This window comes from Dendropsophus ebraccatus, chromosome 2 (assembly GCF_027789765.1).
Source record: "Dendropsophus ebraccatus isolate aDenEbr1 chromosome 2, aDenEbr1.pat, whole genome shotgun sequence".
NCBI lineage: Eukaryota > Metazoa > Chordata > Amphibia > Anura > Hylidae > Dendropsophus > Dendropsophus ebraccatus.
The window spans coordinates 194,090,484-194,112,466 of record NC_091455.1 but is presented as its reverse complement, the minus strand read 5'-3'; the positions used below and the strand labels follow the sequence as shown (position 1 = coordinate 194,112,466).

General features: G+C 41.9%; 1 protein-coding gene across 6 annotated transcripts in view; it reads left to right on the top strand.

The window, feature by feature from the left end:
- The window catches only part of CCDC7 (coiled-coil domain containing 7), a 44,467-nt gene that overhangs the window by 13,127 nt on the left and 9,357 nt on the right, over positions 1-21,983 (top strand). For 2 of the 6 annotated variants that reach the window (XM_069958973.1, XM_069958970.1), the window contains 11 exons: positions 339-428; positions 501-607; positions 1,820-1,919; positions 9,997-10,115; positions 10,626-10,683; positions 12,159-12,755; positions 13,139-13,206; positions 13,516-14,170; positions 18,731-18,799; positions 19,060-19,149; positions 20,437-20,514. In XM_069958973.1, the coding sequence (XP_069815074.1) occupies positions 339-428; positions 501-607; positions 1,820-1,919; positions 9,997-10,115; positions 10,626-10,683; positions 12,159-12,755; positions 13,139-13,206; positions 13,516-14,170; positions 18,731-18,799; positions 19,060-19,149; positions 20,437-20,514 (2,031 nt within the window). The remainder of the gene's footprint in view (positions 1-338; positions 429-500; positions 608-1,819; positions 1,920-9,996; positions 10,116-10,625; positions 10,684-12,158; positions 12,756-13,138; positions 13,207-13,515; positions 14,171-18,730; positions 18,800-19,059; positions 19,150-20,436; positions 20,515-21,983) is intronic. The other 4 variants (XM_069958972.1, XM_069958971.1, XM_069958974.1 and 1 more) reach the window with 4 other exon arrangements.

The window sequence follows — 21,983 nt, the reverse complement described above, 5'->3', positions numbered from 1 at the left end:
GTACTGGATGACTCCAGATTTTTTAATAGAAGTAAATTACAAATCTATATAACTTTCTGAAACCAGTTGATTTGCAAGAAAAGATAACCCCTTGAATGACCTGGTGACTTCAAAAGTAACACTGTGCATCCCCATGGTCTACCTAGTGCAGGGTTAGAGGGGGCAATATATAATCCAATGGGTTCAAGGAACACCAAAATACACTGATTTCCCATCAGTGTATCTGCTGTACAGTAATTTGTTATAACCTGTGTGCGGTATATAGATGACGTTTCATTGATTATCATAATTTGCATTTACCAATATCATGTATGAATAATAGTTATTAATCTGCTTAGAAATATATACAGGTAAAAGCTGACTACCAGGCTCTCCTGCAAAAGAAAAGGATGATAGAAGTGGAGCTGAAGGAGCTGCTGGCTTGGAAGGTGACTAGCAACAATACATTTTGCTGTCTGTCTTTTAGAATTAGTTTGCATTTTTATTTTGCCGCCATTCAGACAAGCCAGAGGTCGTCCCCTATGTTATCGCCAAGTCCTGAAGAAGGACTAGAAAAGGATATAGAACCAGTCCCATCTACTCCACCAGCCAGCGCCATAACCCAGGAGTAAGTGCTTGTATCTTATCCGGTACTGTTACCAATGTTAGTGCTGCTCTTAATAGGCAGGAAAAGTAACTCAGTAAGTCAAACTATTCCAAAATATTCTTTTTTCTTTTTACATTATTAAGGGGGCAGCCATACCACTTGAACTTCTACTCTGGCAACAGCATTTAGAGTTATGCTTTACGGCAGTTACATGGACATAGGGTACAATAGGCTGGAAGGATCTCCATTGACATAGACATGGCATGCTCTATGACTTGTGCAGAGGTCAACTGTGAGGTGTGACCATCACATATCGTGAATGGACTGATCCCATCTTATCTATATACTATTGTTAACTTTCATGGTAATCCTGCCTGTGATGATAGCGAGGAGTCTGCTGAAATTTTCTCGATATCCAACCAGTAGTGCTGCTAGCTAGGCAGGCATTCAGGGGTTGACAGATTTACTTTAAAGCGAATGTAACAGTTAGTTTACCTATTATTTTTTAATTTTTTTTACTACCTGGTCGGCAGTGGACACATCATGGTGACGTGGTCTGTTTTTTCAAAACACCCCGTTCCCGCAGTTTGTTCTGGTTACTTTATATGCACTTAATTCCGCTCTTTGTAGTGGCGTTGGGCCCAGCGTCCCCGTGTACCGATATCCCCTCCCCCAGGTGACGGGGCCAGACTTGATTCTGATGGATGCGTGTCGCTGAGGGGACATCTGTACACTGGGGGTGCTGGGCCCACCACCACTACATAGAGTGGACTGATGTGCACATAAAGTAACCAGCGCAGATAGCGGGAACCGGGGGCCATTTTAAAAAATGGGCCGCACCACTGTAATGTATGTGCAGCCGACCAGGTAGTATTTTTTAAGTAAGCTAACCGGTACACTGGCTATAAGTAACCAAATATTCTCAGGTTGACATCATCAAGGAGAAAATAATCTTAAGAACATTACAGGATGTGTCAAAATGTGTTAATATTCCTATATATGTGTGAATGGGATCCTACCAATGTACCAATGATGTAAAATTTAAATGACTTTGCTCAATATGAGACATGTAATTGTCTGTGAAAGAAATATATAAAAGAGTAAAGAAGTCAGAAGCAATTTAAAAAATCACTGATTAGTGAGTGTGTGTTCATTTGTTGCTTTGTACTGAATTAAAATGTGTTAATAAAAACACTGAATTATTTGCAGCAGATTGCTTCTCCTCATTTTCAGGTCAGAGGGAGAAATAATATTCAGCTGCGGATCGCAAGAAGATGAAGAAGTTGAAAAAGTTATAGAAGTATCGGAAAGTCAAGACAAAACAGAATTACAGGTAGGAGAGAGAGATAGAGAGAGAGATGCAACAGTACCAGCAAAGGGAATGGAGTAGTCCTGTAGTTCCTGACACAACCATTGGTGGCAGTAGAGGGCCAAAGTCATCCTTTACTGCTGCCACTCAATGTAAAAATGTAAAAAAATAAAATTAAGCGTATATATATGTATATATATATATATATATATATATATATATATATATATATTGTTTACAAAAGTTATATTATATTAATTATATTAAAGTTAATTTATGCTAGCCAAGTGTATACCATAATGATGGGCTTATAAAGAGATTCTAATAAAGAACTATGGAGAAACTTTTTTTTCTCACCATATTAAAAGAGTAGTCCAGCAAAAGAAAATAAAAATCCTTCAAATCAACTGGGGCCACAGATTTGTAAATTACTTCTATTTTAAAATCTCAACCCTTCCAGTACTTAAAGAGTCACTGTCGTATTTTTTTTTTTTGCAGAAATCAATAGTCCAGGCGATTTTAAGAAACTTTGTAATTGGGTTTATTAGCCAAATCTGCCATTATCTGCATGTAAAAAGCCTTTTCCCAGGTCCCCCCCTCCTTCCTCTTTTTCATCCACTCTGAAAAATCTGAAAATTGTGACTTGTTGCAGGAGACGTCCCCTGTCTGTTCTAGGGAGAGGAAGGAGGGGGGAGGAGGAAGGAGGGAGTTAGCCGGCAGCAGAAAGCAGATAACAGAGGATTACAGGCACGGAGCTGGGTGACAGCTGTAATCCGAGCTCAGACAGGTCACTGGTGACTGTCAGAGGAGATATCCCGTGAGGGATTTGTAGATTAACTCTTTGTTGTCCTGTTTTGGTCTTTTCTTTAGCTCTCTCCATAGGAGAACAATGAAGACAGGGGGGAGAGCTTCAAACTGCTTTTTCATGATAAAAATGCATTTTTCAGATAATAAACCCAATTACAAAGTTTCTTAAAATCGCCTGGACTATTGATTTCTGCAAAAAAAAAATTCACGACAGTGACACTTTAACAGTTGCTGTGTGTCCTGCAGGAAGTGGTGTATTCTTTCCAGTCTGACACAGTGCTCTCTGCTGCCACCTCTGTCTATGACAGGAACTGTCCAGAGCAGTAGCAAATTCCCATAGCAAACCTCTCCTGCTCTCCAGACTGGAAAGAATACCACTTCCTGTGGGGCATACAGCAGCTGATAAGTACTGGAAGACTTGAGATTTTTTAATTAAAGTAAATTACAAATCTCTGGCACTTTGTAGCACCAGTTGACATAAAGGAAGGATAAAAAAAATTCATTTGGCGGTGTCCGTAGTTTTTGAAACCTATATGTAGTTCCACAGGCACAATTTATTTTGCATAGTGGTGCTTTGGGTCATGCCGGACATACATTAGGCAAGATGGAGCTGGTGGTTTTCATGAGTGAAAGGATGTGGTTGAGGGTTCTGACAAAAACACACTTCTCTTCTAGTTCTTCTAGTGCATTTCCTAATTGTGGTCTGGCTGGATAAGGCCTTGTACTCCCAGAGATCACTTCCTCCTACACAGAAATGGAGAATGAATACTCCTCTTGTGTGAGCAATTTCTGGCATGGAAAGTGCTTGACTGGCACCACTGTTCTGTGGATTATGAGACGTTCTACACATAGGAAGGCGTAATAGAGGCCGCCTATAATGGAACTTCAAAGGATAGTTCGCTTAAAATGTGTAAAATTAAAAGTAACTTAAGTCTAACGCTACATAAAGAAATTACTTGTGCAAATTCCAGTTACTTGTTAGGGTTCTATAGCGTTTAAAATTTGCGTATTAGAAGTCACATATATTTCCGCTTGAAGTGAATGAAATCCGAGACTCGTGAAAGAATAAAAATGTCAATTACTATAGTACAATTGTGAGACCAAAGTGGTCAAAGGTCTCTTCCTACTAAACATATATATTGATCAGGGTATAGAAGCAGGGACCAGGGCTTGGGCAGCCCTGCAGTTCCCAACAGGAATGACAGTGGCAGCAGAGAGGCCCATGTCATCCGCTGCTGCTATCACTCTATATATTATAGTATATAAACAACTTTTTTTTTTTTTTACAAAGTAATATTAACTTTATTGAAGCATTGTAAAGGGAGTACCCCTTTAATATTTAATGCATCATATATTATTATAACTGTTTCATCCATGAACACGATCAATATGGATGCCCAATACATACAAAGGTAGGCCTGAAATTGAGTATATATATATATTGTGGACATGTCACAGGTAAAGTGTTCGAGGGGAGGTACATCTCACCCAGGCTACTGCGTACGGTGAGATGGTAAATCCGGGAAAGATCTCTTACTCAGCAGTATTATGCTGCTGAGTTGTTCTTTACATTTTCCGGGCCGGATTTACTGGAATGGTGGGTAGGTTGGTAGTGGGACCTGCCATTCCCTTCCCCCCCGATCCAGTTCGGTTGTTGCAATCAGGTGTGCCCTGATTAGCCTGCAACAACTTAAAAGCTCCACAGTGCTACAGGGGATTGCTCTCAGCCAGGGTGAACAGCTTGCATGCTGTGTTTCCTGGGAGCAAGGAGTTATATCACCGCTGGGGCCTATTCACACTCCACGATACCGCCTATGGAAATGACAGATAGGTGACCTGTGTTAGTAAGTGCCCAGACGGGCAAGACCTTTTTGTTTTGTTTTATTATCAATGCACGGTGTTGCTGTATTTATGTTGCTGGACCGTTTATGCTACAAATAAACACCAAAGCTGTTTTTAAGTCCAAGTTTGCTGCCTGAACTGTGTCCTAACACACCATCCCCCGGGAAGATCCCTACAATTGGTGCTGCGGAGCGGGCAAAACGGTTGCTAGGGGCAACGGTGTGCATCAACTTGGCTACAGCTGCTTATGTCCTGGGTGAAGGCGGCTGCTTCACTCCAAAAACAGCCAAGCAACATGGAGGAGATGATGAAGCAATTAATGCAAGTGAGTTTGCAGCAACAACAGGCTCTGACAGACGCTAACCTGCGCCATGAACAGACAATGGCTGCACAACAGAGACTTATTGAGCACCTAATAGCAAAGCAGGAGGCGTCTGCAGGTGCTAATCCCCAGCTGGTGGCCGCAGCCGCGCCAGAGACTTTGTCTGTGAAAAGAGCCGTGCAGCGTGCGCTGCAAAAGATGACTGCTGATGATGATATTGAGGCCTACTTAACTGTCTTTGAGCGGGTGGCTGAGAGAGAGAAGTTACCCTCCACTGAGTGGGCAGAAGTGATTGCGCCTTATTTAACAGGCGAACCTCAAAAGGCCTATTATGACCTCAGTGAGCAAGAGGTCAAAGACTATCCTCGGCTAAAAGCAGAGATACTCGCCCGACTAGGAGTCACTGCTGCTGTCCGTGCCCGGAGGGTCCGCAACTGGAGCTACAGTCTGGACAAGTCAGCGAGGTCCCAGATGTACGACCTGATCCATTTGGCAAGAAAATGGTTGGAGCCAGACACCTCTACTCCTGCCCAGATCCTAGAGAGGGTCGTGATGGATCGCTACCTCCGTGCACTTCCTGCTGATCTACAACGCTGGGTAGGACAAGGTGACCCTAGGAGTGCCGACGAACTCGTCAGCCTTGTGGAGAGGTTCCAGGCGACCGAGGACTACCTCCGTGATGTTCCTGCAGCACCTTCACCTCCACGGAGTGCCAGATCTGTGCCATCGGCTGGTAAGAGACTTCCATCTATTGGGGGAGTGTGGAGGGGTGCTGATAGAGGGAAGAGCGCTCAGGAGGTGTCTCAAGGGCAAAAGACTGGTGATGGTCCCAGGTGGCTAAGTGGCCCTAAAAAGGACTCCTTGCCAAGGAGACCAGGCCCTATCCAGTGCTGGAGATGCCATGAGACGGGACATGTGTCTGCCCATTGCCCTCTTACCACTGAGCCCATGGAGTGTGACGCTAGCCGGCGTCAGTCGCTATTTGCGGAACCGTCTTTTGTTGCGGTCACTGGACTAGAGACTGAACCGCAAGTCTGCCACATTACTGTCAATAACTTCCCTGTTAAGGCGTTGCTGGACTCAGGAAGCCTTGTCACCTTGGTGCATGCTAGCCTGGTGACTGGGGACTTTGTGCCAAAAAGACATATGAGTGTGGTATGCATACATGGTGATACAAAGGTTTACCCTATAGTACTGGCTAATGTCGGGACTGAACTAGGCGCTGTACAATATGAAGTGGGTGTGGTTAAAAACCTTATGCATAATGTGATATTGGGGCGTGATTTTCCATTGTTCTGGGCTCTATGGGGAAAACAACAATCCCCTGAAAGGAGTGAGGAGACCCCTAAGTCTATTGCATTACCCACGGTAAATGATAAAAATGTACAGGATGAAAATGATGCTTTTCCTTTGCAGGTCCTGGCTGGTGAGGAAGAGGCTCCTCCCACTGAGCAGAATGTTCCAGACTTAGAGGTGTCTAGGGATAATTTTGGTTCTGCACAATTACAGGACCCCACTCTCAAAAATGCTAGAGAGCAGGTCACTGTTATGAATGGGGTACCTCAGGAACCAGAAGCTGAGAAAAAGTTTCCACATTTTTCTGTGACTAACGATCTCTACTATAGAGTCACTAAAATTAATGATGAGGTTGTGGAACAGCTTCTGGTGCCTAAGTCGTACCGGCGTCAGGTACTCGACATGGCCCATAATCATGTCCTTGGGGGCCACTTGGGGACCGATAAAACGCAGGAGAGAGTCCTCCAGAGGTTCTATTGGCCTGCGATTTATGCTGACATAAAAAAATACTGTGAGTCGTGCCCCACATGTCAGCTTAGCGCCCCAGTGTCGCATTTCCGCAGTCCGTTGGTTTCGCTCCCCATCATAGAGGTACCTTTTGACCGCATTGCAATGGACTTAGTGGGTCCCATTGTAAAGTCGGCAAGGGGACACCAGTACATTTTGGTGGTCTTAGACTACGCAACCCGCTATCCTGAGGCTGTCCCCTTAAGAAACACTGCATCCAAAACAATTGCGCGTGAATTGTTTTATATGTTTTCCAGGGTGGGGATCCCCAAGGAGATCTTGACCGACCAAGGTACCCCGTTTATGTCAAAGGTAATGAAGGATGTATGCAAACTGTTTAAAATCTCACACCTACGTACCTCTGTATATCATCCCCAGACAGATGGATTAGTGGAGAGGTTTAATAAAACCCTAAAACATATGTTAAAGAAAGTGGTGGAAAAAGATGGTCGGGATTGGGATCACTTACTACCTTACCTGATGTTTTCTATTAGGGAAGTACCCCAAGCGTCCACAGGGTTCTCTCCCTTCGAGTTGGTCTATGGTCGTCACCCTAGGGGTTTGTTGGATATAGCAAAAGAGACATGGGAAAGTGAGTCCACCCCATACAAGAGTGTTATAGAGCATGTAGCACAAATGCAGGACCGTATAGCCACTGTAATGCCCCTAGTAAGGGAACACCTCCAGAGGGCGCAAGAGAGCCAAAGCAGAATTTACAATCGTTCTGCGAGAATCAGGACATTTAGCCCAGGTGACCGGGTACTCATTCTTGTTCCCACTGTAGAAAGTAAATTCTTAGCAAAGTGGCAAGGTCCCTATGAAATTGTAGAAAAAATCAGTGAGGTAAACTACAAGGTACACCAACCAGGTAGAAGGAAGCCTTTTCAAGTTTATCACATAAACTTGATCAAACCCTGGAAAGACAGGGAATCATTGGTGGCGACAAACTCTATTAATAATTTGTCACAACCAATCCCTCCGGTCAAGATTGGTGATACTCTATCAGTGTCACAGAAGCAGGAGACTAAAGAGTTTTTGCAGAAAAATAAAGACAAGTTTTCTGACCTTCCAGGGCGTACGCATCTCATTCACCATCACATTGAAACTGAGCCTAGAAGCAGGGTAAACCTTAAGCCCTATAGGATACCAGAAGCACGGAGGGAGGCGGTGTCAGCCGAGGTAAAACGTATGCTTGACCTAGGAGTCATTGAGGTGTCCCAGAGCGAATGGTCCAGCCCGATTGTGCTAATCCCAAAGCCCAATGGAACTTGGAGGTTCTGTAATGATTTTAGAAAGTTAAATGAGATCTCCAAGTTCGATGCCTACCCCATGCCCAGGGTAGATGAGTTGATTGAAAGAATGGGTAATGCCAGGTACATAACCACCCTCGATCTCACAAAAGGCTACTGGCAGATCCCCCTCACTCCTGAGGCTAGAGAGAAGACTGCATTCTCCACCCCTGATGGGCTCTTCCAATATGTAGTGATGCCATTCGGGTTACATGGAGCCCCTGCCACTTTTCAGAGGTTGATGGACTTGATTCTGCGACCACATCGTGATTACTCCGCTGCCTACCTCGATGATGTGGTCATTTTTAGCCCTGATTGGGAAAGTCACCTCTGTAAAGTCCAGGCGGTGTTAGAGGCCATAAGTGATGCAGGGTTAACTATCAATGCAGAGAAGTGTGCACTAGCCTTAGAGGAGGCCAAATACTTGGGCTACATTATTGGGAGGGGGTTAATCAAACCACAGCTAAATAAAATCGAGGCAATACAGAATTGGCCTCAACCCCTCACAAAGAAACAGGTCAGAGCTTTCCTGGGTATTACGGGTTATTACCGTAGGTTTGTGCCAAACTTTGCCACAGTTGCAGCCCCGCTAACTGACCTGACAAAGGGAGGTAAGTCCGCAATGGTGACATGGACTCCAGAGGCCGAGAAGGCTTTTCAAAGCCTTAAATCTGCCTTGTGTCAACAACCTGTACTAGTTACCCCTGACTTTAGGCAAGAGTTTCTGGTCCAGACAGACGCCTCTAATACAGGGTTAGGCGCCGTTCTCTCACAGGTCGTGAATGGCGAGGAGCACCCAGTGATGTACTTAAGCAGGAAGCTATCCCCGGCCGAAAAAAACTATGCCATTGTGGAGCGAGAATGTCTGGCAGTGAAATGGGCCCTAGAGTCCCTGAGGTACTACTTACTAGGCAGGAGGTTTAAGTTAGTGACCGACCATGCCCCCCTAACATGGATGAAGGTTAATAAAGAGAAAAATGCGAGGGTGACTAGATGGTTTCTGTCCCTCCAAAACTTTAATTTTACCGTGGAACACAGGCCAGGAAAGTTACAGGCAAATGCGGACGCCCTATCAAGGGTACACTGTCTGTGGGGACAAAATGCTCAGCCCTCCGGTCTGAAAAAGAGGGGGGGGATATGTGGACATGTCACAGGTAAAGTGTTCGAGGGGAGGTACATCTCACCCAGGCTACTGCGTACGGTGAGATGGTAAATCCGGGAAAGATCTCTTACTCAGCAGTATTATGCTGCTGAGTTGTTCTTTACATTTTCCGGGCCGGATTTACTGGAATGGTGGGTAGGTTGGTAGTGGGACCTGCCATTCCCTTCCCCCCCGATCCAGTTCGGTTGTTGCAATCAGGTGTGCCCTGATTAGCCTGCAACAACTTAAAAGCTCCACAGTGCTACAGGGGATTGCTCTCAGCCAGGGTGAACAGCTTGCATGCTGTGTTTCCTGGGAGCAAGGAGTTATATCACCGCTGGGGCCTATTCACACTCCACGATACCGCCTATGGAAATGACAGATAGGTGACCTGTGTTAGTAAGTGCCCAGACGGGCAAGACCTTTTTGTTTTGTTTTATTATCAATGCACGGTGTTGCTGTATTTATGTTGCTGGACCGTTTATGCTACAAATAAACACCAAAGCTGTTTTTAAGTCCAAGTTTGCTGCCTGAACTGTGTCCTAACACACCATCCCCCGGGAAGATCCCTACAATATATATATATATATATATATATAGTATGTTTATACATAGTGGTCCAAAAGTAGGTGGACAGTATGTGTAATAGGGTTATGAAGGGGGAGATTTATCAAACATGGTGTAGAGTGAAACTGGCTTTGTTGCCCCTAGCAACCAATCAGATTCCACCTTTCATTCCTCAAAGACCCTACGTTTAGACCACCCTATATATATCTATATATATAAATCTCTTTGGAGTACCCCTTTAAGGATGCATCTAATACATCCTGGCACATTATGATTGTTTTCAAGTTGATGGTTTTTATGGTGTTTTAGTATGTTTCATTATGCACCAAGGAAGGCCCAACGCCCCCAGCAGATTCTTCTGTATCTATTCTTTACGAAAAAGCTAAAATACTGGAAGAAAAGGATACAGATCTTTCTGAGGTCCCGTACACACTGGATCTGGATAAGGGGTAAGTTATTCTTGTGACATATTGGATTTCGGGTGATGCCACTTTCTTAGATAACTTCTGTAGTCACCCACAAATGCTGCGAGTAGGAAATAAGACAACAGTTTTTAAAGGGAATGTGTCACCAAAATTGTCTTTTACTGATTAGTCAGATACTAAAACTTATTCTTTTATTCTAATCTGTTTTTATTTTCTGAATGTGATTTTTTTTATTTCTTTTTTGTACATTGTTATGGGGGCTGCCATCTTGCCTGAGCTGTTTTTCACAACATTTAGTGACATGCTTAACAACAAGGCTCATGGACATAGACAGAGTCTGTCCCTTTTAGATGAATGTAAAACATTCTGTGACCTTCTGTGATCATTCCACATTCCATAACCCCTTTAAGCATTATTTCCCCAAGGAATGTGTCCATAATTGTTTTTGTTATTCTGCACTTTATATTACATATAATGTTAAAGTTTTACTGTAAATGTGCAATGTTTAGATGGTATTTAGTCTGTTTCTTGCAGGGACATATACATGTATACTTCTGCAGAGCCAAGTGATCCTGAATTTGCAGAAAACGAGGTAAGACTTTAATATAAAAAAACATGAATAGTCTGTGAAGTGGATTTATTCCCACCAGGATAGGATAGCGTCAATCTAGCTATGAGATGCACAGCTGAACACTCAGATCCCGACCTATGAAAACTTTTCACATGCCTCTGTATCAAAAGTTTTTTCCATGGCAAGTACACTTTTATTCGGAAAAGGCAAAAATCAACTATAGATTAAAAGTTGCAAAAATAGAGCTGTATAATCTTCCCTATCTACAACCCTAAAATGGAATGCTTCATCAAAAAATACCCATTGTTTAAATCAAGTTTTTATATTAAACACATTTTTTGTGTGTGTTTTTTTACTATCTATATTATTATTATTATTATTATTATTATTATTATTATTATTATTATTATTATTATTATTATTATATCTATATTATTAAATGATCCAGTTTTAATTATGCAGTTTTAAGTCTGGCCACTAAGCCTAATAATAAACTGACATTTCCTGTTCTGGACAGTAAACTTTTTTTATACACCAGTGTGTATAAATATACACCAGTGTGTATAAATAACAGGATCTACCACCATTAACTTCTGAACAGGTAACAGACCATACCTAAAAAACTCTCCCATACCAGTATATGCCCCCCCCCCCCCCCTTTAGTCTACATGCATAGTGAAGATACTGGGCAATTGGCAATTCCGTGCATGCTGGGAAATAGAGAATTGAAGAAATTGCGACTTAGCATGAACCCTGACAGCCAGTATGAATATTTTACACAGGAGCAGTTAGGAAATGGCGGCATGAATTAACGTCTGTACATTTTAATTGACCAAGGGCTCATTTGATACATTACTCATAAGAACCTTTAGTCAGGGTGACACAGTGCAGGGTTTGAAGTATCTTGTTTTTAGCCAAAACAAGTTGTAGGTACATAAAAAGAGATTTTTTTATGAGTTTATAATGTTATAGATGTTCCCTTTATGACTAAATAAGCCATATGGAGAGGATTGCCTTTATAAGGTAAGGTCTTTATATGGACAACCCCTTTGATCTGATTGGCTGAGCAGGTATTTCCTGTGTGTCGGGATACGAGCAGTGCTCTACAGTGGGGAGAGCATTGTCAGGACACGACCGCCAACAGGTGAGTATAATTTTTAACTTTTTAAAATAAGAAGTAATTTAACAACATATTATAATTATAGATGAACGAATCGCTTTGTTAGCTCGGCAATCGGCTTATCGGCAGTTGCCTTTGAAGTCTGTGGCGCTTCTCTCCGGGTGCCTAGAAAAGCTGGATCCAATCCTGTGAAACTTCTCCTAGGACTGGATCCAGCTTTTCCCGGCCAGCTGATAAGCCGATTTTTTAGCCAGCTGATAAGCCGAATAGCTAACAAATTTGCTTTGTTTATACTATTTGTTTACAATAAATAGCATTGCCCACATGATCCTGTCTCTGTTCTCGGCTTAGTGAGATGATATTTTTTCTTATACAGGAAAACAAGCAGCCAGACGGTAAAACGGTGTTGTCTTCACTAAATCTACAGGAAGTTACAGAGGAAGAGGACTATAAAGTTAAAATGAAAAAACAAAAACAACTGAAGTCTGTGAAGAAAAGAGGAAGGCGGCCTGGAACAGTCTCTAGTACAGTCAAGGAGGGCAGTCAAGGTGGTAGAGAATCGAGCAAGAGAACATTTGTTCAAGGTGGGAAAAGAGGAGATGAATCAGTCACGGAAATCAAAGACCACCAGGATCCAGAAATGTTGACCAGGGTTTCTAACCAACTAAAAACAGCACCAAAGCCATCTAAAATTCCATCGTCTCAAAGGAAAGTGAAGGCTAAACGTAATAAAGAAGATGCCTTAGTGACCAGTAAGGCCAGTGTGGAGTCTGATAGGGCCCAGCTTCCAGCTCCATATGAACAGCAGGAGATACTAGGAGGACCAAGGCCTGCAGGCCAACAGCGAGGTAGAAAACAAAGCCTTAGCTCCAAGCCAAGACGCCTATCTCTAAGTAAAGAAGGAAAGGATATAAGGATAATTAAAGAAGAAAAGGATAAACATATACATAAGGATCTTATTGGGAAGAGGGAGGTTAGTATTATTTTTAACCATGGTTTTTTTTCATTTTTGTTATATTTTTTAAGCCATATAAATTCTTGGAATAAAGCACATGACTAAAGGATGGTACTTGCTGCTCATACAGTGCTGATGGAGTTTATATGCTTCCATTAACTGTAGGGAAAAAAAATAAGGGTGAAAAACTGGGTTTCTAGGGGGTCATTGGGGGCAGAAACCTGAAGCAGTAACCAAATCCACCGAATGCTATTTAAAGTACAGCTTTATGTTGAAACTACTTGGTAGTAGTATGACAGCTATATTGACAAGAAAAGTAAAGTAACATATGACTGCAGATTAGAGTTGTTTGTAGTCTGTTACCGTGGAGACACTAATTTTTTTTTTTCTCACTTGCTTAGATAATGAAAGGTATTCCAGAATACCAGCCAGAAAAACAGATGGCAACTGAGGAAGTGCACACTGATAGGTAAATAGCTGTAATAAGTTATCAGCATTGGTCTTCTTCCTATAAAATAAATGTATGGATGATCCCACTGATATGAGGTTATATGCACACAAGATGGATTTGGTGCAGGTCTTCCGTGCAGAAATTCACTGGTTCATTGAACCTCGGCCAATTGCTGGATTTCAGTCGATCGCTGAGTTATGGTTATAACCATTGGTTACATCAAGGTTGGGTGAACTGGATTGTCACTTGTTTTTTTTTATGTATACGATATATGTATTTTTTATTCTTTATTTTTTTATTGTTTTTGTTCTTATTCATTTAATATAGTTTGGTGAAACCATCTGTTGACGGGAACAGAGAGCATTTTACTGGGCACAGTCTTTACAAAGCATTAGGTCCAGACCAAGACTTTTTAGGATATGACAGAAGTACAGAAGAGTCTGCTGGGATTACACCGTATTCTGGAGCGATGAGTTCAACTGCAAATGAACAAGACCAGGAGGACATGTTGCCTAATAATGCTTTTAGAGATACATTTCCTTTGAACACTTCTGCATTTGCCCAGTCTGATCCGATTAGTACCTCTGATAGTGCTGAAGAAGGTTTAGGCACGCAGGACTCTCAGGTTATGGACTTGTGTGAAATGGAAAAAGCTGAGAAAAACGTATCACCAAATTATGATGACACAAAGAAGAAAATTCTCCACACCATGTCTAAAATTAACCAAACAGTTCCCTCAGGTACCATAGATAAAACCTTGCGTACAAGAAGAAAGATGGAATTTCCAGATTTGAAACCACAAAGGGCTAAATGGCAACTTTACAGTGAGAAAGACAGTCACCATGCCCAACGAGAAGATCCTCGAAAACCTCAGCTATCTACTGTAGCCGATACTACTTACCCACCATCCCATCACAACAGCCAGACACCAGATCTGGATGACATCGATGACACTCATTCCCGATTTCTCTCATCAGAAAAGGTAACGGAACAAAGAAGATAAAAGTACATAGTGAAAATAATGTATGATGATGTGCATGAAGGTACATGTAGATCATCCACCAAATGGACACAATGGTTTATACCAGCATTGGGAAAACTTTGTCCTTCCAGCTGTTACAAAACAACAATCCATATCAAGCCTGGACAGCCAAAGTTAAAGCTGTGACTATCCAAGCATGATGGCAATTGTAGTTTTGGAGCTGGAGCGCCAAAGATTCCTCAGCCCTGGTCTACAGTGAAGGGTCAAAGATGGCCACTCAAAAGCATACATTTCGCTCATGGATGTTTACCTGCCTGATGAGACTCTGGGATGTAAAGAGGGGACACTGAGGTAGTGGGGTGTCAATAAAGTGTAAACAAAAAGACAAGGACAAGAAAAATGAAGATTAGGTACCAAAAAGCACTTACTAGCTGTGGGAAGTGACCACACTTTGGTTTAAAGCGAGAGAAACCAGTCTGGCCCATTGCTTATGATAGGCTAACCTGAGATGGTGTCTTAAAGTGTACCTCTCACTTGTCAAGCTTTGATAACTCAGGGTCTGATTATTCAGACCCCACCAATCACTAGAATGAGCTGGAAAAGGAGCATGCTGTTGAGTACTTCTTCTCCTGCTCTTTGTACGTGACCGAGATGGTCCCATAAATTTACATTGGGACACAGACCTTGGAGAGGATGCACTGAGTGTTCCTCTCCTGGCTCATCCTAGGGATTGCTGGAGGTTTGAACACCTAGACCTCGACCAATCAAAATTTTTGACATGTCCCTTTGACAGGAATGGGGAACTTTTGGCCTTCCAACTGTTGCAAAACTACCAACACCTATCATCCCTAGACAGTGTCTATTTCCGAATTAAGCCAAGTAGGGTCCATAGGAGCTGAAAGTGCTTTTGGATGGTCTAACCCCTATAATTATACATTTATGGCACATATATGATCTCTGTGCTTAAAAAGACTCTGTACCCACAATCTGCCCCACCGCTTGTAACGTCGGATAGCTGTCGGGGTCTGTTCAGCAGGTGATGCAGTTATTGTACTAAAAAAACAACTTTTAAACTTGCAGCTCTGTGTCAAATTGGCATGGCCTAGAGTACTTGTGCCCTAGTCCTGCACTGCCCATCCGTCCCTCCTTCCCGCCCTCTTCACCAATAGGAATGCCCCAAGCAAGATTTCTCATATTCATCACTTGTCTGAACGCTGTACATGTGCCTTAACGATCCAACACATGTGCAGTGTTCAGACAAGGGATGAACTATTGAAGGGAAGAGGGCGGAGAGGAGGGAAAGAGGGGTGGTGCAGGACTAGGGCACGGGTACTCTAGGCCACGCCAATTTGACACAGCGCTGCAAGTTTAAAAGTTGTTTTTTAGGGGAATAACTGCATCACCTGCCGAACGGACCCCAGGACAGATCTTTGAATAAAAGCAGCTATCAGAAAGTACAAGTGGTTTGAGGGGCAGATTGTCGGTACAGAATCCCTTTAACCCCTTAACGACCGCGGGCGTATATTTACACCCTGCGGTCGTTAAGGAAGTTCAGAGCGGGGCCGCGCGGCGGCCGCTCTCTGAGCCGCAGCGGTCCCGGGTGCCACTTGTAGCCCGGGACCGCAGGTATTAGCGGGCACGGTCCGATCGCCGTGCCCGCTAATACAGTAATCGGATGCAGCTGTCAAAGTTGACAGCTGCATCCGATTACCGTTTGCAGCGTCATCCCTGGTGTCTAGTGGGGAGATCGCTCCTCCAGGACGTTGCCCCGGAGGAGCGATCTCCGTTTCTGAAGCCGGCCGGGGACCACTCCAAGATGGCGCCGTCCCCAGCTCGGCACTCGTTTACTTCCGGCTGCAGGAGCCGGAAGTAAACGAGTGCCTATCTCATGGATCTCTGCAGCATATCTATGCTGCAGAGATCTCTATGAGAGATCAAAGCACTTATACTAGAAGTCCCCCAGGGGGGCTTCTAGTATAAGTGTAAAGGTAAAAAAAAAAGTATTGTTATTAATAAAAAGCCCCCTCCCCTAATAAAAGTCTGAATCACCCCCCTTTTCCCAGGTTATTAATAAAAGTAAATAAATAAATAAATAAACAAACATGTTTGGTATCGCCTCGTGCGTAATCGCCCGAACTATTAATTAATCACATTCCTGATCTCGCACGGTAAACTGCGTAAGCGCCAAAAAATTCCAAAGTACAAAATTGCGCATTTTTGGTCGCATCAAATCCAGAAAAATGTTAATAAAAAGCGATCAAAAAGTCGTATATGTGCAATCAAGGTACCAATAGAAAGAACACATCATGGCGCAAAAAATGACACCTCACACAGCCCCATAGACCAAAGGATAAAAGCGCTATAAGCCTGGGAATGGAGCGGTATTAAGGAACCTATATTTGTAAACAATGGTTTTAATTTTTTACAGGCCATCAGATACAAGAAAAGTTATACATGTTATATATCGTTTGAATTGTAACGACTTGTGGAACATATATAACAAGTCAGTTTTACTCCAGGGCGAACGGCGTAAAAACACATATCCACTAAAAACACAAAATGTGTTTTTTTTTTTTCAATTTCACCACACATTGAATTTTTTCCTGCTTTTGCAGTGTACTTTATGCAAAAATTCAGCCTGTCATTGCAAAGTACAATTAGTGGCGCAAAAAATAAGGGCTCATGTGGGTTTCTAGGTGAAAAAAATGCAACTGCTATGGCCTTTTATGCACAAGGAGGAAAAAACGAAAACGCAAAAATCAAAATTGCCCCGGTCATTAAAGGGTTGAATATGTGTACACATTAGTGGATGCTACTGCATAAACCCACAACAAGCATAGTATTAACATTACAGCAACACAACTAAACAGTATATATCAGACAATGACATTATTAGCCATTTAAAAACGACCTTGTTACATATAATACAGAAGTGCACTAACCCACAGGAGGATTCCGGTTATTGTTTTTAAGCTTTACCGGCTACTTTTCTAAGATACTTTTTCTTTTCTTACTAACCACACATTTCCTGTGTAAATTTCAGATACCAGACAAGGAAACAGCACAAAGTGGAAATCAGCTAGAGCCAGCAATGATGGCACTGTATATCACGAACAATGGATATTTGTATAAAAGGCTTCCTTTCTTGGGGACTTCTGTACAACTCCTTTGTTTTAGACCTCAGGAAGAAAAATAAAAAGCTGTACTCGTATAGAGACAGATGACTTCTATCCCATACCCAGAAACAAGGAATAGAATAATCAGCATATAAAGGGGTACCCAACAACATTGATGATCTGTCTGTGTCATATCACGGCATATACGTAAAAAAAATAACAATAAGCTTACCTATAAGCAGGGCTGTATTTGCCATTAGGCCTTATGGCCCTGTGCCTAGGGCAGCAGTAAGGAGAGGGGCAGCACTTAAGTGAATTTAACAAATAATAAAAAAAAAGATGAATACTTTTGATATAGGTTCTGCCACCATGCTGTGGCCTAGAAAAAAAAAGTTTTCCCTTTGGTTAAATCCACGTGGATCAAAACAAACATGAAATTTACCTGCAGATTTGCATCTGCTCATTATGTTGTGGAGTTATAATAATAATAATAATAATAATAATAATAATAATAATTTTTATTTATATAGCGCCAACAGATTCCGCAGCACTTTACAATTCTGGGGGTACATACATAGATTTACTGCATATTTATGACAGATCTGCATGAAAAAATTCTGACGCTAGTGGAATCATCCTAATGGGTGGTCCGAGTGCCTAGGGCAGCACAAGCTGTAAATGTGGCCCTGCATAGAATGTTGACATAGAATGCTATCATGCTAAAATGTTTGCATAGAAAATCCAGGCTTAGAATTTTGGCATAGAATGTTAATATATAATGTTGGCATAGAATGCAGGCTTAGAATCTTGACATAGAATGTTGGCATAGAATGTAGGCATAGGATGTTGACATAGAGTATAGGCTTATAAAGTTGGTATAAAATGTTAGCGTAGAATGATATAAATTGTTGGCATAGAGAATGTAGGCTTAGAAAGTAGGCTGTTAATATAGAATGCTGGCTTACAACGTCGGTTTGAAAAGTTGACATAGAAGTGTAGGCATAGAAAGTTGGTATGAAATATTGGCATACAATGTTGGCTTAAAATGTATGCATTAAATATTGGCATAGAGTGAAGGCTTAGAATGTTGACCTAGAATGTTGGCATAATAATAGCATAGAATCTTGACATAGAATGTAAGCTTAGAATGTTGGCCTAAGATATAGGCTTCGGATCCTGGCATAGAATGTTGGCTTATAATGTTAACCTAGAATATTAGCTTAGACTGTTAACTTAGAATGTTGACAAAAATGTTGGTATAGAATGGAAACTAAGAACATTATCATAGAATGCTGGCACGTGTTTTTTTTTTCTTTAATAATGTTATATTACAAAGTTATAAATCTAATAAAGAGATGTAAACAAGTTGTTTTATAGTTTCCCTGGAATACACCTTTAATATTGTTCATAGCTAAATGAAACATATGTATTTTTTAATTTCTAGAGTCATCTCCATCTTGACGTTCTGCCTCATGGACATCAGCTTCCACCTTTGGAACACAAAAGACAGCAGGTACTGTATATTCCTAGAATTGAGAATATCCCTTTAACATTACATTTTGTACCCTGCTTCCTGGGGGTTTCTGTACCTCCATGTTGACATTTGGTTGCACGGTGGTCACTGCTCCTGGTTTACAAGGGAGTTTTTCTCTTATCGTATGACTACCTATCTTTCCCAATCAATCAATCAATCAATCATTTCTTCTGTCTCTCTCTCTCTCCTCCATCTTGTTGCACTTCATCCTCCATAATCTTCCATATTCTTCTCTGAAGCAGGTTGGACAGGCGGCACCTATGCCGATCAGAAAGTCTCATTGGAAACTTGATATTGCTGACCTGGTAAACTGGATGACTACCAATTATGTTAGTAACCATTTCATTTTTGACAATATTGGACTTTTACCTACTCCTGTAACAAATCGCGTCCATCTGTGTACTTTCTTGTTTCCCCATTTCCTTCACACAATAGGGGGAAGGTGGAGTTCACTTCCACTGAGGTGGTAGATGAATATGTCAGATGGAAAACACAGGATGAACCACTAGTCTGACGCTTATTCCAGTGCCTCCGGCTCTACTGGATTTTGTTTTGTTTTCTATGTTTGTTATATACTAGTTTATTAAAATGGCTTTGTTGGGTCTCTCATATTCTTAGGGGAGTACACAGAGGAGATGCTGAGCTCAGGGATATATAGATTTATATACTTTCTATAGATTCAGTATTTTCATATAGTCCTATGCAATGTAGCCTCTATTGGTTCTAGACCCCAAGTTAAACAGCATAATACAGTCCACCAGAGGTGGCAGCAGAGAGTACAATGTGTATGTGTGTGAGTAGAAATAGGGGTACTCCAGGCAAAATCTTTTTGTCTCAAATCAACTGGTTTCAGAAAGTTATACAGATTTGTAATTTACTTCTATTTAAAAATCTCAATTTTTTCCAGTACTTATCAGCTGCTGTATGTCCTGCAGGAAGTAGTGTATTTTTTACAGTCTGACACAGTGCTCTCTGCTGCCACCTCTGTCAATGTCAGGAACTGTCCAGAGCAGTAGCAAATCCCCATAGAAAACCTCTCCTGCTCTGGACAGAGATGTCAGCAGAGAGCACTGTATCAGACTCAAAAGAATACACCACTTCCTGCAGGACATACTGCAGCTGATAAGTATGGGAAGACTTGAGATTTTTAAATAGAAGTAAATTACATATCTGTATAACTTTCTGAAACCAGTTGATTTGAAAGAAAAAGATTATCGCTGGACAACCCCTTTAACTCTTTGATCCCTTTTGATTGCCATATGCCGTTACCTGAAAACAATGGAAACGTGTAGATTAGTAGTTTTACAGTACATTAAACATACATTACAACTTGATCAGATGATCCATCGTCAAGCCACATAAAATATACTGTATTGGGACGTTGCACATCTGTCTATCTCAACCAAAAGCTATGGCTGTCAGTGCTATGCAGTAAGCTAAACATGGGGACCATATATATTAAACAGATATGGTAGAGAACAGTTAAAGCTTCAGCAGTTACATTATCATTGTCCCACATGGATAGTTGCCCCTTCCCAATGCCGTCTATTACCTGTTTGGCATAATGACAGTAAAAAGGAAGTAAGCTCATAGTATTAATTCCTGTTGTTCTGCAGCCAATACTGGGGCAAAGGGCTGGACCAAAGACAAAGAAATTCCATCCACCTATGATACCATCACAACAACACCAAGTAGTAAGTGCTCTTACAAGAGTTAAGTACATAGTAGTATTGGTTATAATAATTAAAGGGATTGTCCAGCAAAAAATATTTTTCTTTCAAATCAACTGGTTTCAGAAAGTGATATAGATTTGTAATTTACTTCTATTTAAAAATCTGAAGTCTTCTCATACTCATCAGCTGCTGCATGTCCTGCAGGAAGTGGTGTATTCTTTCCAGTCTCACACAGTGCTCTCTGCTGCCACCTCTGTCCATGCCCAGAGCAGTAGCAAATCCCCATAGGAAACCTTTCCTTCTCTGGACAGTTCTTGACATGGACAGATGTGGCAGCAGAGAGCACTGTGTCAGACTGGAAAGAAAACACCATTTCCTGCAGGACATACAGCAGCTTATAAGTACTGGAAGACTTAAGATTTTAAAATAAAAGTAAAGTACAAATCAATATAATTGAAACCAGTTGATATGAAGGAGTACCCCTTTAAAGTGTTTCTATATACTATAAGCTACTACATGTATGTACATGAGGAGCAGCACTATATCTGGCCATCATATATCTTACATATGGCAGTTTTTCTGAAGATTTCTGCTCTGTAAGCTAAATTTTTAATTTTCACCTCTCAGAGCTGATGGGCAGAGCCTCCCGTCTATGAGGCTAGGAGGAGATCCTGCACTGTCTCTGTGTACAGCCTTAGCTGCACAACCATTGAAGCCATTATAAAGCTGTAGTGAGCAGTCTAAACTGTCTACAGTCTCAGGCTGGGTTCACACATAGTATGACACCGGCCGTTCTGTGACAGTGTCAGTGAAGCAGTGAAGTTCATCCCGAACCGTACTGCAGTACCAGCCAGTTGAACTTAATTTCTTTAGAATTGGGGTGCAGGCGCATTTGGGTGTGCCCACATTCTAATTACCCATAGCTGACAATGTAAAGTGCAGCCGGAGCTGCAGTTTGCATTGTCTGTCCAGGCTCCTCCCTTCACATCTCAGAATATAGTATAGGAGTCTGTACATCAGACTGTAGACATCAGTAAGCCTGATTTCACCAGATCATGACAACTTTATTAATGTTATGATCCCAACTTCAGTTTCCTCTTATCTATATGGAGTTGATCTCAGCACAAGTGTGAACAGCTATGAAGAAATCTGGACATTTCTTCACTGAGAAACCTCAGATAAACAAGAGGTTAACCCCTTCCCGTCAGTAATACACAGATATACGTTCCTGCTGCACATACCAAGTGCAGCAGGAACGTATATGCACGTTCCTGACACAGAAGGGGTTTGCGGGACCGCTACAGTGAGAGTGGCCCTGCAGGAGCTGAGGATAATGAGAGGCAGCTGCGATCCAGCAGCTGTGTCTCATTAATCTCTTAAACGCAGCGATCTATAGCGATCGCGGCATTTAAGGTACTCATTGACAGAACAAGCATCTGTCACTGAGTGATCGGGACCCCCGCAGCGGTCCCGATCGCATGTACCAATGG